This window comes from Micropterus salmoides, unplaced genomic scaffold, assembly GCF_014851395.1.
Source record: "Micropterus salmoides isolate LMB-PRFRI ecotype aquatic unplaced genomic scaffold, ASM1485139v1 Ms_hic_scaffold_11, whole genome shotgun sequence".
Classification (NCBI taxonomy): Eukaryota; Metazoa; Chordata; class Actinopteri; order Centrarchiformes; family Centrarchidae; genus Micropterus; species Micropterus salmoides.
In genome coordinates, this window is record NW_024040152.1 from 24118388 (window position 1) to 24145031 (window position 26644).

At 40.4% G+C, this 26644-nt stretch overlaps 2 protein-coding genes across 4 annotated transcripts in view; one reads left to right on the forward strand and one right to left on the reverse strand.

The window, feature by feature from the left end:
* dnah5 (dynein, axonemal, heavy chain 5) overlaps window positions 1-14290 on the reverse strand; it is a 111582-nt gene extending 97292 nt beyond the window's left edge. The window contains exon 1 of the mRNA XM_038711914.1: window positions 12769-14290. Coding sequence (XP_038567842.1) covers window positions 12769-12858 — 90 coding nt within the window. The 5' untranslated portion in view covers window positions 12859-14290. The remainder of the gene's footprint in view (window positions 1-12768) is intronic.
* A 110-nt stretch (window positions 14291-14400) lies between these two features.
* The window catches only part of triob (trio Rho guanine nucleotide exchange factor b), a 114295-nt gene continuing 102051 nt past the window's right edge, over window positions 14401-26644 (forward strand). The window contains exon 1 of one of the 3 annotated variants that reach the window (XM_038711918.1): window positions 14401-14883. In XM_038711918.1, the coding sequence (XP_038567846.1) occupies window positions 14814-14883 (70 nt within the window). In that variant the 5' untranslated portion in view covers window positions 14401-14813. The remainder of the gene's footprint in view (window positions 14884-26644) is intronic. The other 2 variants (XM_038711916.1, XM_038711915.1) reach the window with 2 other exon arrangements.

Consider the following 26644-nt stretch of genomic DNA (forward strand, 5'->3'; position numbering starts at 1 on the left):
AAAGTCTGCCAAAAACACATCCTGCACCCATCCAAAGTCTGCCAAAAATACATCCTGCATTTAGGATGGTGGGACAGTAACATCAACCACAATGGGTTGCCAGGTTACGCTGCTAAGTAACACAGGAACAAGGTCAGCCAATATATTACATGAAACCTGGTGTTGCATGGTGTGCCAGCTGAAGGGTGCATTTAAATTCTCTCATTTACCCTTCCTTTTGTCTGTCTAGAATTTAAACAAGATGACAGGAATAGTTCTTTCTAGCTTAAGATACTTTTTAATTGATGTCACCATCTTTTAAAAGCAACTCTTCTACAGAAAAGAAGGAAACAGCCAACTCTGGTCATGCAAAAAACATTTAAGCGCTAGCTCTTTTATATGCCAGTCTGTTTGGATAATTGTTAACAACTGGTTTAAACTTTAACAAGGAGAATAACATATTAAGTGATCAGGTGTCTCTCTCATCATGCTCTCTCTTTCTCTCCTCTCTCTTCCTTGTGTTTTAAATTTACAAATCAGTGTGGTTGTGTGTCCTTCATAAAACATCTGGGGTTTTTCTCTTGCCAAGTGACACTGACCGCTAACATCTGTAGTACACACTGGAGCACAGGGCATACTGTACATGCAAGCACCCTGGGTGAGTCCCCACAGCTTTCATTGAAAATGAGATTGGAGCGAATAGATGTGATAGGTTTTGAGTGAGAGATCAGATAGAACCCCGAAAAAAGCCTTAAAAGAGACATAAAGAGGAAAATCCAAAAGATGATAAGAATGATTAGACAGACATGAAGCACATCAAGGATGAAAGACTGGAATACATGGGCAAGAACAGACATAGGGGACAGACAGCTGAGGAAGGGAGAATCTGACTAAATCCCAAAAAAAGAGAAAATGTAGAGAGACTGAAGTCTAGGATCGGTAGTTGTGCACAGTGAGAAATGAAAGGAGGAAACAGCAGGAGAAAGAAAGGTAGGAAAGCATGTTACAGGACATTATAATTGGTAAGGACTTGACAAGGAAAGAGAGCTATGGACTTGGACATAAAGAGAGAAGGGACAGTTCTATTATAACGCAAGATAGCTAGGAGTCAAGGTATTGATTCTTGTTAGTTGGGTGGGGTGGAGCATGCCAACCTCACAAGCTGTGTGTGTCAACGAGGTTATTGAGATCAGTAACACATTAGCACAACCATGCTGACATTTAAGTTTGCATAATGAAAGAAGCCAAATAACATTTTTCAAGAATATAGCATCCACCTGCAGTGCATCCAGTAATTCACACATTAACATTTTTTACTGATACTTAATTGATGATGCATTGGTATCAGAGCTCTGTCATATTTCACTCCTGTAAAGCATATCCTGAATATGAGAAAAGACTTTTGTGACCACCCATGTGGAAGATGTGCACAAGGCTCCGTTACTAGACTGGTGATCTTACAACATTAGTGATCTTAATATTTGATTCTCCAAATGAGAAAAATTCTGCAGTGCTGAGCAGGTGTAAACAGTTTTCCAGTCTTGATTTTGAAACATAAAAATGACACTTCCAAAAGTATATTTAAATTTTCAACATACTTTTAAAAATTCTCTTTCATTTCACAATAGAGACATTTATTCACATTTTCAAATAAGCTCAAATAAACCCCTATAGAACTCTGACAATGAATCACACCAACCTTGGTAAAGTCTCTGGAGATACACGCACGCGCACACACACCCACACATACACACATCACAGGTCGACCATAAAAGCATGCCAAGCCATCAGTTGCTGGGTGAACAGGCATTTCACACCTTCTCTGTGCATCTCTATACTTTATTCCAGCCTTCAACCCAGAAACAAACAATACAGACACAATGCAGTGTGGTGCAGATTATTCAAACAAGCAGACTAAGTCACCGCTAAATGCAATACACAAAAACACAAAATACACAAACAAATCAGGCTCCAGCAATGACAGACAGGCACACACACAACTGCATTTAGTTATTCCCGTAACACTGTACAGAACCCAGCCCTGACAAACCCATGTCACAGCTACAACATTAATAGCTTTCAGACGCAAACAAAGCCCCATCCTGAGATAAGCTATGGCGAGATTGGCAATCCCTATAATAAACAAACTATGCAAAAATGTGAAGCCAGATAGTTTGGCAGGAATATAGTCTGATAATGTATTTAATATTAAAAAAGCAATTCAAAATGTTTTCAGTTCCCTTCCAAAACTTCAAATGATTTCATAAATTTTAATCCAAATCTTCTGGGGAATAGAAATGCCACACTGAGATAAATGAAAGACGCCATTTGAACCAGTGCTTGGCCCCATACATGAGAAATATATGCCTGGATAAAGTAAAATGGGAGACAGACAACCATCATACGACACCACAACAAAAACAACAACAGTGCTGCATGATTTGCCTTACCTGAATGACCTTGGAAACTGCTTGTTTCCAGAACTGCTTTCTAAACACCCGCGACATGCCAGCTCCTCGCCTCACCAACTCAGACCCTTCTTTATCTTCTCTATAACCTGCTATCAGTTTCTCGTCTACAGGGGAGCTGTATACTCTCACCCTCACAGGGATTAGCCATATAAAGTAGTCAGTGGTGATCACTCAGGCAGGTGAGCTGAAGCTATGCCTGCTTTATGTTTAATGGCCAGTCCTGTCATCAGCATAGTTTTCAGAGCAAGTTGTGGTCAGGGTAGATTTGATCCCCTATGAACTGGTGAAACAAAAACTGAAAGATATGGGGCGTTTAGGAGTTTAAGCACTGGTGCATCAGACGCTGGCTTGTGAATTAACATCCTTATATCCACAGAAACACGTGAAGAATGCAACAGTGGCAGCTCTGTATGCAAACACTTAATGTGAATCCACAAACTAATATGCAAGAACATACGCAGACACACAATAGGCGTACATGTCAGGTGTCACTGCTCTAACCGGATAGGTGAGCAAGCCGAAACATAGCTGTCAATTTCCACTATAATGTAACAGTGCAAGTGAAAAACTAAAGAAAGGGTTCTGTGTTGAGCTCATGTCACCTGGTCACGTAGACCACATGAGTCTACTTTTGTAATAGTGAAAAATGGAGGCATATTTCACACATTGCCATTACCTTTTCTACAAAACCAAGTCATAGAAGAATTGTCTAATCTAAAGGCCTTAACAGCAACACAATAGGCAAACAATAGCCTGTTTACTCAATTATATTGAACTAAATTAAAAGACCAAGGTTTTCAATAATAGCAAATAATCCAAAATTCATATTCATGACATGACAAACTTGCAATTCAATCTACAACACATCAGTTTTTTGAATGATTGAGAAACTTGGTCCTCATTTTAAGCAAATACTTATTACAGTAATTTTCCAAACACTCACATCTTCATTAACAACCTCTTCTGTATCCATCTGTCTTCTGAATTTGCTGCCGTTTGTTGATACAGTATGACAAGATCACAACCGACAAAATGCAACAAAAAAAAAGGCAGGAAAGAAAATTATCTGACCTCACCTTGTCATCTCTACCAACTATTTGTTGCATCCATTCTCTAATCTCTAATTGCGTTGTCACATTTTGTGTGATAAAATTCTGTTTTGATGATAGAGATGTTCCAATAGGCCTACAAATTTAACCCAGCTATATCATGACTTACATTTTCACTAAACTAAATGTTTAGTTAATGTGTCAAATGTATGATTTCTGGACTGCAGTTACAACAAAATATGGAAATGTAAGAACTTGCACTTTCATGATCTGTTTAAACCTATAACAGGTTTCAAATAATTCCTCTTTGGTAGAAACATGAAGTCCATTCAGGAGAACGTTGAACTTCTTCACTGGTTGCTTTATCTTTCTCTAATAAATATACTAAACTGAGGCTGTTCTCAGATAAAATCAATTGTTATTGCTCCTTATGAGAAGCCTGCATAACCTGCAGCACGCACACATTGTCAAATAGGCTTTTTATACATAAAATCTCTCTCTCTAAGCTTTTCCTTTGCTTCAGCCTTCTTGAACTTTTTTACCAGCCACATTTTAATACAAGCACATCAGCTGTTTACTGAATCCTAACACATTAATGATGAATTGCATTTGGCCATAGCAGCCTGTAACTTCAGATCACTTGGGTCACCTTACCTTGTTCTGATAGTCTGGTTTAAAATGCAGCATCGTGGTCTATCTTTCAGTCTTCAGTCAGACACTTCTTTTCAGGTCATTCCACCCTCTTAATTGGCTTTGCTTTTCATGAAATTCCAACAAAGAAGTCTGGACGGAGAACAAGTGGCTTTGCTACAGTATATGAGCGATCAGCCTCCTTATTTGCCATGTGAGAAAGGTTACTGCCCTGAAATTATGAGCGTTGCTCCTAAAAGGGGACTGCTAACTAGATAATGAGGTGTTGGATGACCATCTGTCTGCAAAGTAATTATCAAGGTCCTGCTCTCACCTTACAAGTCTATTATAACAATGGAATAGAGAGACTGGCATGCGGATGGGGGTGGAAATGTTGTTGATATATTGGAATACAGTGTAGGCAAGTTACATTTACAGACATAACCATAAGACACCCACACATAAAAACACACAAAAAGTGAAATCATAGTGTCTTAGTGTACGTAGTATGAATTTAAAAAATATAATATTATAAAAAGACATTTCTATTTAAATGTCACCAGGTTTCACACACTAAACACCTCTTTGGATATTGTATGCATTACCATTGTATGCTAACTCACTGACACTAGTCATGTAGTGACTGTAGTACCAGCTCTATATAGAGAGAGAGTGTGTGGTGACATTTGCAGTGTACTTAAGTACAAATTTAAGGTACTTTACTTGAGTACTTTCTCTTTTTATGCTACTTTATTCTTCTACTCAACCAAATTTCAGAGGGAGATACTTCACTACAACTATTTGACAGCTTTCGTTCAAGGGCAACTGGAAAGAAAGATATTTGAAAAACTCTTCACCTGAAACACTCATCAAGTTTCTTCAACCAAGTCCAGTTGCCCTTGATTTTAACCTTCCTTGGATAACTATGACCATGATGACTGAAAACTTTAACAGACTTCTGTACCTAACAAGATATACACAAGTAGTGCTGAAACTGTCAATTGACAAAAAAAATTGTCAACAAGTTTGATAATGGTAATTGTGTAAAAGTAATTGCTAATGTAAAAATGCCAAACATTTCATGGGTCCAGCTTCTCAAATGTGAGGATTTACTTCATTGTTTAAAAAATTTAATATATATATAGACTATTGGTTAGACAAATCAACCAAGTGTCACAATTTTCTGACATTTTACAAATCAAACTATCAATCGACTTAACTACTCAAGACCAAGCCTATAATTAGAATGAAATTAAAAATTAGCTCCACCTCAACCAACTACAACAGTGAAATGCTACTAAGACATTAATACTTCAGTAATGAAAATCTAATGATTAGCTTAACAGTCACAGGTGACATTTGTTTGCATTGAGTACTTTTGCTGTTTATATTTCAGTACATTTTCCTGATTATACTGTAACTTCCATTCTATTACTTAAACCTACAGTGTGGAACTTTTGTCTCCCCCTTCCGCCAGTCGACAAGACTGTCGACAAGTGCTTCTGACATATAGGTGAGTTGCTGAGGTTGCTACTGTTGCTCCATCCTTCAGCTCTGGCAAACCAGTCACTGCAAATCAGTCATTGCTGGTTTGCATAAAAAAACATTATTGCCAGTTCGCCAGTGTGAGGATGTCACCACAGACACCAGATTTTAAAACTCTGGTATACTATGAAATACAGAGAGCTTTACCTGCCGGTTACAGGATTTGTCAGCATTGTGTGAACTCATCTCGCAAGGGCTTGAATGTAACAATATGTAGTCCCGCACTCCAGCTTTATGTAAGCTTTCCAAGGCAGGATTTTCACTTGTAACATATTTTTACAGTATGGTATTTGTACGTTTACTTAAGGAAAGGATATGAATACTTCCTCCACCACTGGACATTTGATATTGTGCCTTTTTTTCCAAGCATGGTCTAAGTATAATGTAACATGTCATTATTGCATCGGTGGTTAATTTGACTTTCTAGATTCTCCTCACTTTTTGCCAAAAATAATTAATGTAATATGAAAAAATAAAGCAAGAATAAAGTAAGATTTGGCTTAAACAACTATTATGACAATCATTTCATTGTTTCAGTTGTTCATCAAGAAGAAACACAAAATGTTTGCTTGCTCTAGCTTCTCAAATATAAGTCTGTTGCTTATCTTTATTTAATATTATTAATATATTATTAATATTAATATCATTATATATCCAACTATATACCATTTTTTTGTTTTGGACAAAACAAGCAATTTATAAATGCCTATTTGGTCTCTCTTTTTTAACATTATATGATCGGGAAAATCAGTAGTTGATAGATTTAGAAAAACATATTGATTGCAGCTCTAGTAAAGGAACCCCTATTCCCCCAGTAAGCACACACAAACACACCTCCCACCAATTAATATTAAATTCTATTAGCTTTTACTGTGGAACCAGGAGATGAGAAGCTCACAGCTCTCTCCTCGAGGATCTGACTGACGGTTTGATATTGAAGAAATGATTGCGAAGCTTTGCATTTAAAAGCAGTTGGGGTCATGAATTTTTCACAATGCCACGACGTATTTTCTAAGTTGAACTGTCTGGTTTTGAGCTGCCATGAAACAGGAGAGTAACTGTAAATAATAAACGAGGAGATGGTGAGCTCTGAAAGAAAAAGACAGTGTGTGCAAGACAGAGCAAGGTCCACTGTTCTCCCAGAGGACGCTCACACTGGCAGACACGCAGAGCTTAAACAAATCTGTTTTAAAACTAAACCAGGTTGTGGCACAATATGTTTCAGCAGCAGAAACAGCTGTGTGGCATTTTCACTTGCACTGTTTCTCCTTTTATGGACTTTTGTCTATCTGGTTCTAACCACTCCTGGGTGTAAATATAATACAATTAAATCAAGTAAATGATAATTGTTTTATATAGGCTTTTTGTCTGAATTAACTTTACATTATTTAAAGTCTGTTACTAGACAAACAAAATGGACATAACAAAGACAAGCAGATGGGGCAGAAGTTTTCTTATATTCTATTGATCCACATGTTGCAGGATTAGCTGTGCTAATCTGGGTCCATCCCATGTGGAAAGCGGTTCACAACAAGTCTTGTTATACACCTATAATACCACTGTCCAAGCAACATTTGTATTTTTAAGTCTTTGTGGCCATAAAACCCCATTTTACGGACAAATACTATCATATGACGTTAAGAGTGGACAAACACATAGCAAGTAAAGAAACTACTCATAGCTCCGTTACTACTGTGGCAAAGCTTACAAAGATACCCACTTGGGATCAGCCATCATAAACATGACAACAGCCGGAGAAGACAATACTGACCTATCATTTGCATGAAATAGCAAAGCTAATATTATTCTCCTGTTCAGCAGAAACATAGCAATTTATAATAATATAAGCAACCTTTATAATCTCTGAGGTTTCTCCAGCATTGAAACGCTTCACCTATGTTAACACGGGTCTTCGCCTTGCCTGGTCATACAACTTGTTTCACAATTCGTACCTTTTCCTCTTTGGCTATTTCTCGGCCATCTCTCCTTCTGGACAGTGCCTAGAGTCCCATAATGAATCCAGCTTGTTCAAATGTACAGTGGATAGAAAAGGTCTACACACCCCTGTTAAAATGCCAGGTTCTTATGATGTAAAAATAATGAGACAAAGATAAATCACGTCAGAACTTTTTCCATGTTTAATGTGACCTATAATGTGAACAATTCAATAGAAAAATAAACTGAAATCTTCAAGGGGGAAAAATGAAAAATAAAAACCTTACAAATAACCTGGTTGCATAAGTGTGCACACCCTCTTATAACTGGGGATGTGGCTGTGTTCAGAATTAACCAATCACATTCAAACTCATGTTAACTGGAAGTCATTACACACCTGCCATCATTTAAAGTGACTCTGATTAATCACAAATAAAGTTCAGCTGTTCTAGTAGGATTTTCTTGATATTTTCTTAGTTGCATCTCTGAGCAAAAGCCATGGTCTGCAGAGAGCAGATATATATAGCAAATATGGCACAACTGTGACTTTACCAAGAACTGGACGTCCCTCCAAAATTGATGAAGAGACGAAAAGAAAAGTGGTCAGGGAGGCTTCCAAGAGGCCTACAGCAACATTAAAGGAACTACAGGAATTTCTGGCAAGTACTGGCTGTGTGGTACATTTGACAACTATCTCCCATATTCCTCATATAATGGGCTATAGGGCAGGGTGGCAAGATGGAAGCCTTTTCTTACAAAGAAAAACCAAACCAAGCACGGCTGAAGTTTGCAAAAAACAAACATAAAGTCCCCCAAAAGCATGTGGGAAAATGTGTTATGGTCCGATGAAACCAAGGTTGAAGTTTTTGGCCATAATTCCAAAAGGTGTTTGGCACAAAAACAACACTGCACATCACCCAAAGAACACCATACCCCCAGTGAAGCATGGTGGTGGCAGCATCATGCTTTGGGGCTGTTTTCTGCACCCTTAGTCAGGGTGGAGGGAATTATGAACAGTTCCAAATACCAAGCAGTTTTGGCACAAAACCTTCAGGCGTTGGTTAGAAATCTGAAGATGAAGAGGAAGTTCACCTTTCAGCATGACGACCCAAAGCACACATCCAAATCCACAAAAGCATGGCTTCACCAGAAGAAGATTAATGTTTTGAAATGGCCCAGCCAGAGCCCAGACCTGAATGCAATTGAACATCTGTGCGGTGATCTGAAGAGGGCTGTGCACAGGCGATGCTTTTGCAAAGAAGAGTGGGCAAATATTGCTACGTCAAGATGTGCCATGCTAATAGACTCCTACCCCAAAAGACTGACTGCTGTAATAAAATCAAAAGGTGCTTCAACAAAGTATTAGTCTAAGGGTGTGCAACCAGGTTATTTGAGGGTTTTTATTTTTCATTTTCCCCCTCAAAGATTTCATTTTTTTTTCAATTGAATTGTTCACATTAAAGGTGGAAAAGGTTCTGAGATGATTTATCTTTGTCTCCTTATTTTACATCTGACATTTTAACAGGGGGGTGTAGACTTTTTCTATCCACTGTACCTTTATAACTTTCTCTTTCCCACTGCTCCCATGCACAAGCACTACTGCCACCTGTTGTTGATTGGCTGGAACAATGTTGTTGGGATCGCTCCCAGCCACTGTTCCATTTACAGACCCACAGCTATGTAGGAAACCAGATCTTCTTTAGAGTACACACAAAATGGAAAGCTAGTGAACCATGAGGAACTATTTCCTTAAAAACAGCCACAGCCTGTTCACCCTGCTGCCTTCTGGGAAGAGATATAGAAGTTTCTGCTGCCACACCACCAGATTGCTATGCAGCTTTTTCCCCCAAGCTATCAGACTGTTAACAAGCATAAGCGATCGTGAATCAGTGTCACCTGTTTTGGTGCAAATGAAAGTGACTGGAGCACTGGAGAGGCAATAGCAAGACAACCCCCAAAAAGGGAATAGTTTTGCAGGAGGTGGCCACAGATATTTGCTCTCTCCTTATCCTTCCTGACTGATTGTTCTTTAGTTTTGTGTTTTGCTAGTGCTTTGTTAGTACCTGGAGCCCACTCTGGTTGCACAGGTAGTTCAGTTCCTCCAGGATGGCATTTCCATACGTACCGCCGCAAGAAGGTTTGCTGTGTCTCCCAGCACAGTCTCAAGAGCATGGGGGAGATACCAGGAGAAGTACCATTACACAAGGAGAGCTGGACAGGGCTGTAGAAAGCAAAACAGCCAAACAGCAGGACCAGTATCTGCTCCTTTGTGCGAGGAGGAACAGGAGGAGCACAGACAGACCTCCTACTGGCGTGCATGTTTCTGACCAAACTGTCAGAAACAGACTCCATGAGGGTGGCATGAGGGCCTGACGTCGTCCTCTAACGGGATCTGCGCTCAGTGCCCAGCACCATGCAGCTCGACTTGCATTTGCAAGAGAACGCCAGTATTGGCAGGTCGACCACTGGTGCCCTGTTCTATTCACAAATGAGAGCAGGTTCACACTGTGCACATGTGACAGAAGTAAAAGAGTCTGGAGACACTGTCGTGAAAGTTATTCTGCCTGCAACATCATCCAGCATCCCGGTGTGGTGGCAGGTCATCAATGGTCTGGGGAAGCATATCCTTAGAGGGCTGCACGGACCTCTATGTGCTATCCCTGACTGCTGTTAGGTACCAAGATGAAATCCTCAGAGCCATTGTCAGACCTTACGCTGGTACAGTGGTCCTGGGTTCCTTGCAGGACAATGCCAGGTCTCGTGGTCAGAGTGTGTAAGCAGTTCTTGGATGATGAAGGCGATTGACTGGCCCTCACATTCCCCAGACCTGACTCCAACTGAGAACTTCTGCGACGTTATGTATCTAGGGCTGGGGCGATTCATTGACGTAATCGAGTACGTAAATACGTCGATTTGCATTACGTGCATCGAAGTATCGGTGCATCTGGCGATTCCCCTGGACAAGCTGCAGATACAAGACCACGCCTTCGACAGTTGAAAGTTTACTCAACAACGTAGTGCTCCATGAGCTCTGTGAATTGGAAATGGCTTCACTGCAACACAGCTGCTGTCCACGAATACGTGAAGCAGCATGAACACCAGGAGCAATTTGTCTAGATGGTAGCACCGCAAATCCTGTTTACTTTTGTCTCCACAAAAGCACGGCACATTATCAGCTTGAGGACAGGTATTTCTTCATCAACTCCATGTTAAAAGTAATTTCTGCCCCGCTGCGGTCATAGTAATGCAGCATTACACTGTATGTCATCTAACGTTCGGCTGTTTCATATTTTCTGTCTATTTAATGGCCATGTATGAGCGAGAAAATAGCTGAAAGTAACATTACAGACAATCTGTGACTCTCTGTACAGTCTGTAAATTGTTTCAGTTGTTTTCTTTGCCCCACACTGATGCAGAAATGCACTTGCCTGTGATTATTGTGGGCCAACTACATATTACTCAATATTGAAATAAAACCATTGTTATATTAATCAAGTAATAGACTACATTTTTTTCTTTAAAAACACAAAATGTGTTAGATTAATCGACTAGTCAAAAAAATAATCGTTAGATTAATCGATTTGAAAGATAATTGTGCAGCCCTGTATGTATCAGTGCATCCAATGCCGTCAAGTAAGGCCACAGGAGCTCACTGTATCACAGTAGCCTATAGATTGCAGGATTTATCTTTAAGATTGGTTTTGCCCTTTTGCCCTAGAATATAATGAAGCAAGGCAATTAAACCAAGGAATATTACTTTATACCCTGCGTGAAAGGATGGACTTTCTGAGTAAATGCTAAAATGTTACCAGCTGTAAATAGGCATTACAAAATAAGAAACGTATAAATTGCATAACTCACAAACAAAACCTTCAAATAAATAACACCCAAATGCCAATTACCTTGGTTTCATCCTGACTTTTATGGTGATGGGATTGGTGAATCTGAAGTGACTGAGTGAACTAATATACATACAAGTAAAACCTGCCACAGATAATAAACAAATTGTTATTGACAACAATGACTACTTAAAGGATAGTTCCACATTTATGAAGAGCACTAGTTGTAAAACAGAACTTTGTGGAACATCATCCAGCCTTCTGAGGATCATCTAACACTACAGCAACTATACACTACCATCTAGTGGACTTGGGCCCATAATACAACCAACGCATTGCATAGTAGTTGCACTACAGACATTTATTGACTACAGCTGAGAGGCCAGTGAGTCTAATTGTGTAGTGGTTCTCAGAGCAATAATCAAAAGGGCCTGGGGGGTTCTTGAGTTGAAAATTAAGTGCAGAATAATTCCATCACTCGTTCACATAAGAGAAAAGGGAATTCTGATGTAAGGTTTCCCTCACAACTCATATCATCCTACTTGAAGTTAGCTACACAGCTGTTCTAAATTGCTACCTATGGTAACTGAGGGTAATGATAAATAAATAAATTGTAAAATATTTTGAACCTTTTGTGCAGCTAAGGGATAGGGAAAAAAAGAGTAACTTTAGAAGAAACACCCTCTGGTCTTTGACTTACTTCTAGTGTTCATTGTTTTGTGCTTTGTGCAAAGCCTTGTTTTGAGGTGTGCAAATATAGAGACCTGTGTGGACTTCACATTACAATTTGACAAAATGCTAACAAAAACAAAAAACAACACCTCTCTAATCTATCTCTAATCAATGACAAATGAAACAAGACAATGTAAGCTAACTGAGCTTGCCAGAAGACAGGAAGTTAGACTGATCTGCTTTTGCATGTATGACTAAAAATGTACCAGCTGGATTAATGCAAAATTGTATAAATTCAGTTGGGCAAATGTACAAATCTAAATTCACAAAACATTTGTAACCCAGTGATATTAGAATAATATTTTACAGCCATCAAAAACAATCATAACAGTGATATGATATTATGAGGATCATGTAAACAGTCCTATTAAGAACCAAACCAAAAATTATAAGAATATAGATAATGTATTAATATAGTAGACTTGATACCTAAAAGCAGGCTACCCCTCACAGAGCTCTCTCTACACCTGACATATAGAGTCTACTTTCCCTCTGGATGTAAGGGACACCGAGGAGATTTCCCTCATAATAAAACATTGTCAGGTTGTCATGATTATCACTCATCTGTTAGCATAATTGGGATCAAACCTGCATCTCCTTAAGTGACTCCACTGGGACAGAAGGCTGGGTGGGTCTGTTCCTGTAGCTGACTTTGACGAGCCGAGAGCTGAAGGACATGGCTCAAACATTCCTTCACAGAACTGCCTTAATCAGGTCTCCTGCTTCAATCAGATCTCCTGCTTCATCCGCGTCAGTTTTTTTCCCCCGCCGTTGTTTATTTAGGTTAGACTTTTCTGGGATTTGTTTTCGTGGTTGGTTCGTGGACCTTCCACAAAACACGTTTAGCCAGCGGTGTCCCTGTCTGTTGTTAGTGGTTTCCAAGGTAACGAGGCATTTGTAAAGGGGCAACCTAGTGCCCCCCCTCCCCAAAAAAAGACTTGTTTCAAAGAAAGCCATTAACAGTGGAAAGTATGGACTAAAAGACGAATAGAGGACCACCAGTGAAGCACATTGAATCAGCTCTAGTTGTGTCACATCTGTAACGTTACCACAAAATCGGACCTGGAGTGTTGATTTTTGGGGCAAGTCAATTTGGTTACTTATTTTGGAGAACCAGAAGACGGCCATTGTTTAACTTCATGCCATATTTGTACCTTTCTGCAAAGGCCGACTGCTCGCTGTGGCCAGCAGTGCATAGCAAAACATAACGCTTATTTTAAGTTCTTGTCGACTAATGTTAGCTAACGTTAGCTGCTAACAGCTAGGCTAATTTGAAAGGTCGTTGTATTAATTGTTTTACACGGCTACATTGACTCCAAACTTCAAAACCCCATTTGTTTTTTTCCTGTTTTAGTTTGTTAAGATAGTTACTCCAAATTACCTTAGCTTTCCGTTTTACTGTAAAGCCACCATCATTAAGCAGTTAGGAAACAACAGCTAGCCTAATATAAGTTTTAGTTACAGCTGACTACTCAGCTGCATCAATCAGACTGATGATGTCACTGGCTTAAACTTAAACTCTAATGTGGTACATCAATTTGTTTATTTGCTTCAAATTCTTTATTATGCTCCATGTTTTAGTCCTTTATGTCATTGGATTAAATGAAGCTAATTGAAGGCAATGTAATGTAGTCAATGTTAAGGTCACAGTGCAAAGTTGCTGACCTTCCGAGAGCAATTTGTAAAGGGTTAAGGCAACCCCTAGATGGCAGCAGTGCACCGTCCTCCTAGTTAAAAGGACAGAGCCGCAGCTGTCAGAGAGAATTGGGTTAGATTTGTGGGGCAAATGACCTCATACTGTAGCTTCATCTTCATCACTAGGAGATGAAGAGAGAATTAAATGATCCCTCTCCCTCGTCGTCATTTTCTTCTTCTAATCTGCTCTGAACACGATTAGTCATAAACAGCTTGCAATCGCAGGTCATAACTGTTGGAAAACTAAATAATGCAACACCTCAACTCAATGACCTCTTGGGCATATTAAACTCGTTTTCGCCAAAAAAAAAAAATTAAAATAAATCAGCTATACGGTTCAATATGATAAGGACTAGCCTACTATACTGCTACTACAACTGGTATGACAAAAAAGAGGTATACCCATGATGTTTGTCGTTATGACATCCCCCATAACACCTGGGCTTTAGCTATTAAATCTGAAGAATGACTCCCACGCAGCCCGCATCAGCACCGCAGTGAGTGACGTTGGGGGCTGCTGATGTGCTGTGGCGCACACTGAATTTGGGTGGCGCACAATGCACCAAAACCCCCCGAAACGGAATCCCAGGATATCCCACCCCCACCTACCACTGGAACCGGAATAGCCCTCCTCCCTCTGTCCTTCTCCCCTCCCCTCCTCTTTTACCTCCGCCTTCTCTCCCTATCACCCCCATTCTTCCTCCTCCTCCTCTCCCTCACGTCCCAACTCGGGAGCGCCGCCGATCGGTCGCCAGGATTTTCCCTTCTCGGCCAAAATGGAGGAGGAGGTCTCTCGCTTAATGAAGGGAGCACAGCTTGTGTGACCGGATCTGCTTCAATGAAAGGCGTTAGGGTCCGCATTTGCTGATAAATAATTATTGCAACAATAAAACACTTTGGGGATATCTAGCACTATTTCCGCACAAGCCACCACAGCCATGAGCGCAGGAGAGGGGCTAGATGAGGCTGCGAAGGACGCGGCAGACATAGCGGCGTTTTTCAAATCCGGTAAGTCGGGAAGGGGCGAGTCTGGCTCTGGGAGAGCTCCAGCAGAGCTGTCGGTGTGGTCACTGGTTATCTGCCACATTGTTGCCAGAAATGACAAAAACCAATGACGGGTTTCATGGACGAGATGCGTACTGCGCATCGGACGTACTGGAGAGATGCGCACAGCTTGTAGTTATTTACCTCATTTTAGTCCACTGACTTATTGCTCAGCATTTGATGACAGTAGCTTGAATAACACCTCCTGAAATATGTGCTTTTGATTATTAGGCAGTGACCCCATTTTGGGCTGGATCAAGCAAGCTACAAGGTGTGGATGGTTACATATCGACCATAGTCTTTACGAGCTGTACCAGTATTTTCGACGTTACAGTCGGTATCCACCACAAACCCCTTGGATGTGGGTCGAACAGTATTTCGACAGTATAACAGTATATTTTTATTTCTGTCTTCAGGCGCGTGTAAATTGAGCAATCTTGTAAACGAACGTGTGATCATGCATCACCCAGACCCAGGTCTCTCAGATGTGATGCACGGATAGAGGGTAGGCCATGGACGCATATATGGGCAATAGGTTTCACTCTAAGCACTGGGCCTGTCTGATATGATGGCATCAACCTAACAAATAAGCATAGGCCTGCCAGCCTTATCACTCTGCCTCCAAAATATAAACACTTTTCATTTATAGGTGCAAATAATGACACAGGGGGCTTTAGTCATGTACTTTGTTGTGGTAGTTTCTGTGAGAATCATTAAAATCTGATTTACAGTAGCAAGCAAGGTGTACTATACTTAAGCATTCTTACTCTGTGGTAATAAGTCTTTAGTATACTGACTTTGTAATATCGTCATGTATGCTTTTGCTATAGGAAGGTATGTTTTCGCTGTGATATTTGTATATGTTTCTATAGTATATCATAAGATGTTTACCCATCAACATGTGATTTATTTGGTTTATTATTTTTCAAACCAGAATAATTTAGACTGTGAAAACACTGCTTGGCAAGTTTTAGAGCTGAGGCGTTTCAACACTGTGTGTTGAGATCTGATATTGTTTTCCTTTTCTAGCTAACACCCATCTGGATATTAACCCAGAACCAGGCTTTCACTTGTTCTAACAAAAAAACCCTCTTCTTTAACCCAGTCTGACACAGGTATTAGAAAGGCAGGGAGTACAGCTTTTGGAAGGTAGCCTACATGTTAAAGCAAAAGTCCAGTGTTGGGAATTATGTCGCCACCATTAGCGCAGGACCACCTCTGATACACACCAGAAGAAGCAGCTGTCTCTCTCTCTGTCAGCTGTTTCTTTCTGTGACACCTGGTGCCTTGGGGTCTGCTGTTAACCATCTCCACAAACTACAAACATACAGGAACACACAAACTGCACACACAGACAGAATTCGCACACGGCCACCTAAGTGCATTTGAATTAATAAATGCAGCAGACATGTGCTTGCATGTACGTACGTACACACAAATATACTTCATTCCTTTTCAAACAGTCTATAAACCACATATTTCTCCTCGAAATTTCCTCTGCCAGTCAGACAGTTAGGAATGTTGTCAAAATGGATTGTATTCAAATGCTACAGTCTCTTACGGTTGGTTGGATGCCTGCCAATGTATTTTCCTATAGCTGTGTTGTATCAGGCTGGAAAGTTGGCTCACAGTGAAGCTGGGCTGCTTGGATGTTTATATAGCGGCAAATGCAGTTCATACAGTATTCATGATGGGAGACAGAAATAGGTTATGGCCTCGGGAAACTTTTATAAGAGACTATTATGAAGAGAAAGTATAGAAAAAAAAGTTTCTTGTTGAACTGGAGAATAGCACTAAATGCGCTGAGTGAATGATGTCAAATAGCTATGGGTGAGATTACAGCTGTTCATTTACAAACCTCCTAGATATCTTGTTTCATTAATGTGTTATCTTTCAAGCCACTGTAAGCACACCAAGATGTCACTAAGCCAATACATGTCAAGAAATTCATTCATTCACTGCACTTACTGTGCTTTTAATAAGGGATGCCCGATATTGGATTTTTGCCAATATTTTCCTACTTATTTTTGCTGATTGTCAATACCAATTTATTCACATATTGTTGTCCACCTAATTTTAAAGAACATCAAGTCTATCTTGTAGTGGAATTAACTTATTGCCTACTCTTATTGTGATGGCCCACCGGTATATGCAGGCATAAAATATAATAAATGTACACACATTAACTGGGAATGAAAAGTAAGAAAACTACTACTAACAGGTTTTGTCACTGGTGTTTCTCTTTGTTCTTCACAAATTAGTCGTAATGATAGGGATGACAGCTCTTAAGCTGTGCAATTAAATTTGTAGTGTCAAAGGAATGTGATTAGGCTCCCACTCGCATGATGACGCTGAGCAATCTTTGCAAATAGCACTTTGTTATCTGTTTTGATCACCTAAAAAAAAAAAAAAAACTCCACACCGCACATACATATGTCACATACTAGTTTTAATTGGACTATACCCTTTCTCATTTGTTCATTCATTTAGCAAATACACACATCTGCAATATGTCTCAGAATTTGTCTCCAAGCTTGGTATGATGTGTCAGTTTTACATTTGTCCATACATGCATACTATGTATCCCTATCTTTCTTGAGGTTTAACTGTGAAGGACCAGTAGTAATGTCCATGTCGCTCCCTGTAGCCTCTTCAGCAGGCTGCTTAATTGCTGCCAGCTTTTTGCATGTTGAAATTTTGGCACACGCTGCTCATCCTAGTTGATCCCAAGCACTTTATTTCTGGTGCTCTGTATATGTGTGTAGTTAGTCAGTAAAGGCTAGAATATGGCAGATTCCTCTACTGAACTAGACAAGTGACAGGCGGGCTGTCTGAGCGGCTTGGTCACTGGCTAAGAGACAGACTCTTCTAGTGAGAGACTAACTTATTGACTTGCTGGATAACCGGATGTGAGTTTGTGGTTACGAAGATGGCTGACTGTTATGTGATTAAACTGAGATTTCCATCAAAGCACAAAGCGTTTCATAGTCCTAACTTTTGTTTTCTTCACCTGAATGGATAAAATTACCGTGGATTCTTGAAAATACTTGATGTTCCTCCCTGCTTTACTATGTACGGTGAGCAGATGGAGCTCCATCTCTGAGTCCCACACTGATACTGTGGATGACAGCTCAGCCGCTGAGTCACTCTCCCAGGTTGCTCATGCCGTGACTTAAAGTCCAGTCCCAACATTGTGGCAACTGGTCATATATGAGAAAAACTGCTTTCTTGAACATTTTGAAGATTGAATGTTTTTGCCCAGCTATCCTGGCATATATCACTCCAGCTTAGCAAGTGTATGCAAAACACAACCTTTTTAAAGCATGGGAATACAATAACACTCTTCATGACTATTTTTAGTTGTTTTTAAATAGCACAGTCACAGTTAGACCAATAATAACCCATTCTGTTTTGAATACGGTTGATGATAGTACCCCTTTGTTTCCCGTTTGGATTCTGCATTTGGACTGCAATCAAACATTCTTCAAAGTGAGGCATCACAGCTCAATAACATACTGCTGATTGCTGCAAGCCCACGCAAGCTTAGCAGCATGTCCCCTGTGAACTTGAAATATTGGGTAATTTGTAATCAAGGCAAGCTGCTTATTAACTAGAGGTTCGCCTAGTTGTCAGTCAAGAATTGTATAAGGATGAGTCTGGAAGTTGTGGTATATTGTCGTCAAATATCTTCCAGCAGCACTGGCAGCAGCCATGACCAGAGCCGTAAATTCAAGTAGCTGTCTGGAATATTTGGGCGATATGTTAATGTTGTATGTCTAGGTTTGATTCACTGTCTTTCAATCTTTATTTCTGTCTCCTCATAAATGATTGGTGTTAGTATAGTTTGGTGTAGGTTAGTGAAGATAGCCCTATCCATGTCATTGTCAACATCCACATGCATAAATAAAAATGTGCATGGATTGTTCACAAATGATTGTATAATCTTCTATGAAATAATAATTTAGAGCGTTTTATCTGCCTGAATTTAACCACTTTATAACGTACCACTTTTGTGTGCACGACAAAGTAATATTATGGTATGCTGATCTGTGTCTGTCCCTTGTAGGAAGCTCTTTCACAGGATTGTCCTTTGCTGTCAGATGTTAAGCGTAAACATTGGGGTTCTGTGCTTAAAGCCTTCAGTGTGTTATAGGTTGAAAGGCATCTTGGAAAAATGACTGGCTACTGCACAGAATTTGATGGTTGAGCATACCTTTACAATGCAGTAAACCTTTGCAATGCAGAACTACTGTTTCTTTCTTATCTTCGCCATGCCAGAGCCATTAGCTCTGATCTAAATTCATGCAGCCACTGGTGACACATAAGTGATGCATCACATCTTTAAATTAACAACTGTCATGTATATTGGAGCCCTATGGAGGGAGCCATCTTGGCAAAACCAAAAATAACATTTGCACAATAGTATATTTTTACAAGGTATTGATTTAATGGATAGTCCCTTGAGTGACGTGTAATGAAGTTACTGGGCCTGTGCAATAGCATTATTGTACAAAACTGCACTGTGAAACTCAATTGACATAAAAGAAGTACTGTATGCTGGAATAAGATTAAATTACTGTCGAAACAACTTGCATAAGAGCTGTATCCCCAGTCATAACTATACTGGTCATGATAAGACAGTGGTCATCAGTCGTAACACTCGTGGAGTATGGGGCTTAGGGTTGTTGCAAAGATCTACTGTTTACCGTGTGAACCTGCCTTCTATTCTGTTCATTACTAATGCAGGCTTTCAACTTTACATGTATGAGTCTCCTGGCAGTTGGGAGTGTTAAATAATAGATTTTTTTATACTAGGAGAATAATTGATAGGCAGTAGCATAAGTGATTTCCGCTGCTTTGTCACTGTAGTTCTTTTGAGAATAATTAGAGCATAGACTTATATTGTCAGGATGGAAAAGCCCTGTGTTTTCTTTTCCAAATTTGACGGTCTATTTAGACTGAGAACTCAAGCTCAATTTAGACTGTAAGCAAATTGAAGCAAAAAAACAAAACCAAACAAATAAATCCCAATAATGTCTGTTGCACTTCTTTATGCATGTTGTATTTAATAGCTCGTCAGTGCATCTCACATTGAGGGGAGAAATGAGACATCAGCAGTATTGACAACGCAGTGAAGCATTTGCCTCTGTCCCCAAAGTGAACCCAGTGACCTGTGGCAGTGCAGTCTGTAATGAGAGCCAAATCACTGAGCAGTGAATGTTCATTTAGCACAGTCATAGTCGATGGAAGCATAATGACCTAATGTTATCTTGCATAGTCAAACAGAAATCTTATATACGGTAATCATGTAGATGAGGAAGAGGACTTCAACAGGCCAGTATGCTTGTATGGATAATGCACATGTATATATCTGCAACATTGTTCTTCCATTCCATATTTATATAGTTCTACATTTATTTATGTTGACTTTATGTTTGTCTACGTGTAGCACCTTATCACCACAGCAAATTCCTCGTATGTGTAAAACACTACTTGGCAATAAAGCTCCTTCTGATTCTTCTGATTCTGATGGTGAACAGGACTGATAAAGAGAGAGGGTTTGGATGGGAAGGCAACGGCTGTGTACTGAGAGGGAAGAAAGGAAGAATAAAGACAGGCAAAGTAACTGAAAACATGGGATGGAGGGAAAAGAGAGAGGACATTACATACTTAGTGGGACAAACAAGCCTTCACTCATCAAATTATAGAGCTGAGGCTTGGGTGGAGCACTCCCTGCAAAATGTAGGCTACTCTGCTCTCCATGAGGCTGAAACCTTTCGGCTGCATCCAGGGGCAGCCTAATTGGCAGTTGGTCAGAGTTAAAGACTATAAGCTTAGATTGGCGTTGCCTGCGCTGCTAAATCGCCTGGGACTGCATGCCCAGTCGACTATCTCACATATTCAATTGAAGGAGAAAGAGAGGACTAGGTTGAAAGACAGAGAAATATTGCAGAATAAATAATTACAACATTTATGTTTGTGATAAGACAGATATAGCACAAAATAATAACCAAGCTAAACTGAAAGTACGACAACAATCAGGAGGATTGTTGTTTAGGCTTCTTAACAAAACCTTTACATTCTATTGATCAGTGTTAACAATTAGATTACCCAATGTAAATCATTTTAGCTACGACCTATGGCATCACACTGTAAAATGTTTTTCTTTTAGTAAATAATGGATACCTTCAAACACAGCCTCATTTGGTTTTTCATCCATTTTTGCTTGGTAATCAACAGCTTAAAGCATACTTTTAGTATTTTTTAAACCTGGGCATATTTTGGCATTGAAATGACTCCTGTGCAAAAAGTTTTGGAATCTGTGCACAAAAAGTGCTTATTTTTGCCACCATCAAGCTCAGACAGTTATAAGAGTTGTCTATGAACATCACGGAAAGGATCCCTACGAGTAACTCCCAGTCACACACTTTGTGTGCAAGAAACAGAAGTCTTGTTCAAGGACAGTTTCTCGCTCTGAAAAGGCGAGTTGTTGCAGGAAATGCCAGTGGAAATGAGGGAGAGGAGTTTGTAGTGTACTTAGAGGACCTGCTAGTAAGACTTCTTCCCCAAACGTCTCTCTCAGACGGACTCACATTCCTCTCACGAGATTTCAGGGCGAGATTCTTCCTTGAGTGAGACTTCCTTTAACAACAAAGGGTATGACTGCTGCCAAATCTCTAAATTCAATCTCATATATTACAAACCACGTCAAATATTGTGAAAATAAACAGATAAGGGTACTGGTGAGAATACGCCTAAACCTCTCCCACAAAAGAAACCAATGCCTGTGTCTGTGAAATCAATCGTGTATGCCTTTAAATCATGAAATACAAATGGTCACATGGCTAATAAGCAGTTAGCAGCACACCAAAAATGAGTGATTCCAAGGCAGTGTACTGTATGTGAGTGAGAAGAGGCAGTTTTCTCCTCATCATAGTTTGTATAAAAAGCCTACTGTATGCTCCCAATAAGGACCAGATGTTGGGATGCTTGTTACATCCCCTTCCTCTCTTTGTGTTTATTGGAGAGTTTCATGGAGAACACAATCAAGAAGGTAGCGAGGCAATTACCTGTTTTATAGCCAGGCCATGCTGATCGATCTCATCAGAGACTCTTGACCTTTTCGAGAGAGTCATAATACACTTGATGAACATGTAACCTCCCCCTTCATCTCACCAAATTATTGATTGTTGTAAAATGTCATGTACATCTATGTCAGGGGTCACTTTGAAGACACACAGACAAGGGCCATGCCTTTCTGTAGCACACAGGAAATGTGCGGCTATATTTGTTTTGAGTTTGTTTGAACTCAAATGACGATAGTGTAATATTTGACACCATCTTGAACAGAACAGCTTGAACTAAATCATGAGACTTAACTTAAGCTTAACTTCCAGTGTTTCCAACAGGATTTTAAGAGACTATGGTGGGTGGACCTCGGACCATGTCCCCCCGGAGGAAATTTTTGTACATTTAAAGTTAAATGCATTCATTTGTTGCAAAATTAAGAGGATATCTATCAATAACTTGAACAATGTTGTACTCTAGTAAACTATTTGATTATAAACCCATTGTATAGCCATAAATGGTGATGAAACAGCAAAAAAGTCAACAAATGTAGCCTATTTACTGTTTTTCCAGCAACCCTAATTCAAAGAATAGAAAAAAGTCATTTTCCTAACATTTTATTGTTGTGGGTTTTTTATTACTTTTAATGGACACGTTTAATATGTTTTATACTTTCTGTGAATATGATATAATCCAATTAATATTATTTCCATACTAGATAGACACCTTATTTTGAAAACCGGACGTTGTCGAATATGTATCCTCCTTGCGCTAAATTCATCAAGTACGACCCAATTTGATAAATGATGTTGTATGTGGTTCTCGTATGGCGTAACATAAAAACTTCATAGCCTCTCTTCAGGTAGGACTCTCATACTGCAACACTTGTCTTTGTAAAGAGAGAAACTGACAGGATCAAGTCGCTAACCTGCCTGTCAGCTCGCACTGGGCCAGTTCAGTGGATTTACCATAAAGGCTTGAATACGTGTGCACTCCTAATTTCGGCGCGGCTAGCTTAATCGCCTTCTCAGAAACGAGTGACAGAAACAGACCGTTAACGTTACCGCAGTTACCTCAAAAGAAAAGTAGTTGTCTCGAGTAGGATGCCAAAGTGTGCGAGCGTGCGACCTTACAGCAGCGCCCACAAAACACAACGTTAGAGGTCTGAAATGTGTGATAATATTTTCGGTTCATTTTGAGACTACAGCGGAGCAAATTAGACTATGGTGGGCCGCCATGGTCTCCTTAGTTAATGGGAAACACTGACTTCATAAGGCATAACGTTACCCCAGTGAAAATATGCAGGGCAATGATGCACTATATAACTTAAAACTAACCAAAGTAGTAAAATGATCATTGCTGAATAATAGTATTGTTTCCCATACCATCATGGTTGGAATTATTTGAATGCTCTCCATATACATGAAAGATATCGGCTAATAGCCTTATGTTGATAACCAGGAATTCCAATAGGTTGTTAATGTGTTTGTTGGTGTGTAGCTTGTGGGACAATGTCATTAACACACACACACACACACACACACACACACACACGCGCGCGCCACACAGAGTTATAAATCACTCCATCCCACCCACGTCGCCCGAGGACTTGGAAGCAAGACAGAGAGGGATGGAGGTATGGAGTGAATGAAGGAGGGATGGAGGCATAGGAGGATTGCGGGTCATAAAAATAGGCTGTGGGCTGGTCTGTGCGCCTCTTGCAAATCCCCCATCTGATAAGAGAGAAACCTCTGTCAGTCAAAAGACTCCCACTCATTCTATCCTTTTTCATTCCTTTCATCTCCTCCTCTACTCCTCTCCCACGCAGTCTTTCATCATTAGCTCATACCTTACCTCTGCTCAGCGTTGTCATATATTCCAATAATCTTGTTTTGTCATATTCGGCCTCCTGTTTGTGATTGCCTCCACAATGCATGCTTTTCTGTTTTACCTTATAGTAAATGAGACATCTGAGCAAAGGTTATCAAATTTGACTGACTGGCTAATGCTGGCTGCACACTAGAGGATAAAGTGGATGATTTTAGGTCCGATTCACCCCTCCCGACAATCCCGGGTGCATCCCATCAGAAACCCATGACAGCCAATGAGAATGAGCTGACTGGGAAGTGTCACCAACATGTGGATTTGCTTGCCCTATAAAATGTGTGAACCATGCTGATTCCCTCTTCTCAAAAATGAGTTCATCGGTTCATCCACAGTTATTAGTTAGTTATTATTCTCCTTTTTTTCTGTGCAATGCATTGCACACACAAGTGCCACTAGCGGATGACAATAGTCTGCCTCCATGTTTGTTTATGTATGAAGTGTGAGAGATCCCAAGTAGGGCTGCAACTAGTCATTATTTTCGTGGTCGACTAATCTGTTAATTATTTTTTCGATTAGTCGACTAGTCTTGATTATTTTTGTCAACCCCTAACCCTAATTAAACCATTTAACTAGTTAAATATCTTTCTGTTGTGGGATTGCGTGGTGTGGGGACAGAGCCAAATGCAAAGTTCGGAGGGAAGGAGGTTTATTGAGGGAGAAAGGGGTAAAGGGACTGGAGTGGAGAGGTGGTTGTCGGGAAAGCACAGGCACGGGGAACCAAGGAGACAGGGGGCCAGGGTGCCGGGGAACACAGGGGCCAAGGAAGCGAGGAGAGGCAGGGGAACAGGGAGGACGCCGTGAGGGAAGTCCGAGGAGGAGTGGGCCAGTGGATGAGCCCAGCCGACTGAACGGAGGACGAGGGTGAGTGTACCTGGGAGGGAAACAGGCAGAGAGACAGGGTTAGGGAAGACAGCAACAAGGCACAGAGAAAATGTGAAAAAACAAGAAACATGAAAGCCTGAACGTGGGGGTGGCACCGGGAATGGAGCAACGACGATCAAGCGAGGATGGTGTGGAGAACCGGGGTTGAAATACAGGCAGGCATGAGGTGATTACTGGCAGGTGTGGCAGGCTGACGAGGTGGCTGATGAGATGCAGGTGCAGGTAGTTGGCAGGGCTCAGGAGCAGAGGGAGAGAGAGAGAGCACACAGGGGAGAAAACACAGGGAGGCAGGCAGGGAACAGAAAACCAAGGAAAAAAGCAGAAAAACTGATAAAAAGGAGAAAAAACCAGGACACTCACCGTCAGCTGGGCTGCCACCACAACACTTTCAAATGAATAACTGATCTCCAACACACAGTCTAACTAGCTAACGTTACAATTAAGTGAACAACTATTCAGAATGAACGCTAGTATCAACGCCAGGGGGAAAATAGGGACAAGTCAGAGTATGATACTAATTTACTGATTGCACTTAATGTGTTAACTAACACAACTAAAAGAGTGTTCTCTTAGCCAACATCATCCATGAGACCTCAAAACCAAGAATGCAAAGAACTATGGAGAGGCTGCTTCACGATAACAGCCAGGCTTCATCACCCAAAACAATAAGCTCACAATCTGATTTAATGCCAGGTAGGTTTTAACTTCAAACTTTTTCACAAGAAAAGATTTTTGCTTTGGGACTATATATAATAAAAGCAAATTAAAAGCAAGTACTGTAACCACAACTCTACACTAACAATGTAATGTTTATTTGGAATAATAAAGCAACAGTCCCCTTTCTCTGCTGCTTTCAGCTTCTGGCATGAATGCTTCTTCTTCGTGAGTAGTCTTACAGTCAAGTAGTCATGGCAGACAGTGGAAGTGATACCGCCCCCAGCACTTCATGTAATGCATTGCAGTTACAAATGAACAACCAGAAATGTTGTTAATAATATTGCTTTCTCCCCCCTTAAACATCCTCTGTGTAATTTTTATAATCGACATTGTCGATTACGTCGACTAATCGTTGCAGCCCTCATCCCAAGTCCCCAGAAACATCAAACAACACCAAAATAATAGAAATTGGTCAATTCTGTCAGATGTATCCCAGGTTTTTAAAATCGGTTAAGATCTGAAAATTCTCAAGTGTGCACCAGGCATGACAAAGAGATCTGTGCCACATTAAAAGGAAAATAGCAACATAAAGTGTCTTTGGTGTTAAAAGGAGGGTGCCAAGCATTTTCACAAGTAGTATGTCAGCTTTTGAAACCAAGAGCTATTTTAAAATGAAGCAGGGACCAGCAGTGACTACAGTCATCATTTTAACTTTCATCATGTAAACAAGTTTTTAACATTGCTGGAGACCTCGAATAAACATTCACAAAATGTTTGCCGGGATTCCTCCACATTCCTTATTCTCCCTTCCTCTGCCTTTCTCCTCCCTCCATTTGCCCCTAGCACATTCAATTCAATTTTCAATTCAATTTTATTTATATAGCGCCAAATCACAACAACAGTTATCTCACAGCGCTTTTCATAAAAGAGCAGGTCTAGACCGTACTCTGTGATGTTATTTACAGAAGCCCAACAGTTCCCACCAAGAGCAAGCACTAGGCGACAGAGGCAAGGAAAAACTTCCTTTTAAGAGGCAGAAACCTCGAGCAGAACCATGGCTCAGGGTGGGCGGCCATCTGCCTCGACCGGTTGGGGTGAGAGAGAGAGAGAGAGAGAGAGAGATGTAAGGAGAGAGAGAGAGATGTAAGGAGAGAGAGATGTAAGGAGAGAGAGAGGGGAGGGAGGCAGCCTACACAATATACACACAGAGGTACAGACAGTGAAGGTAATG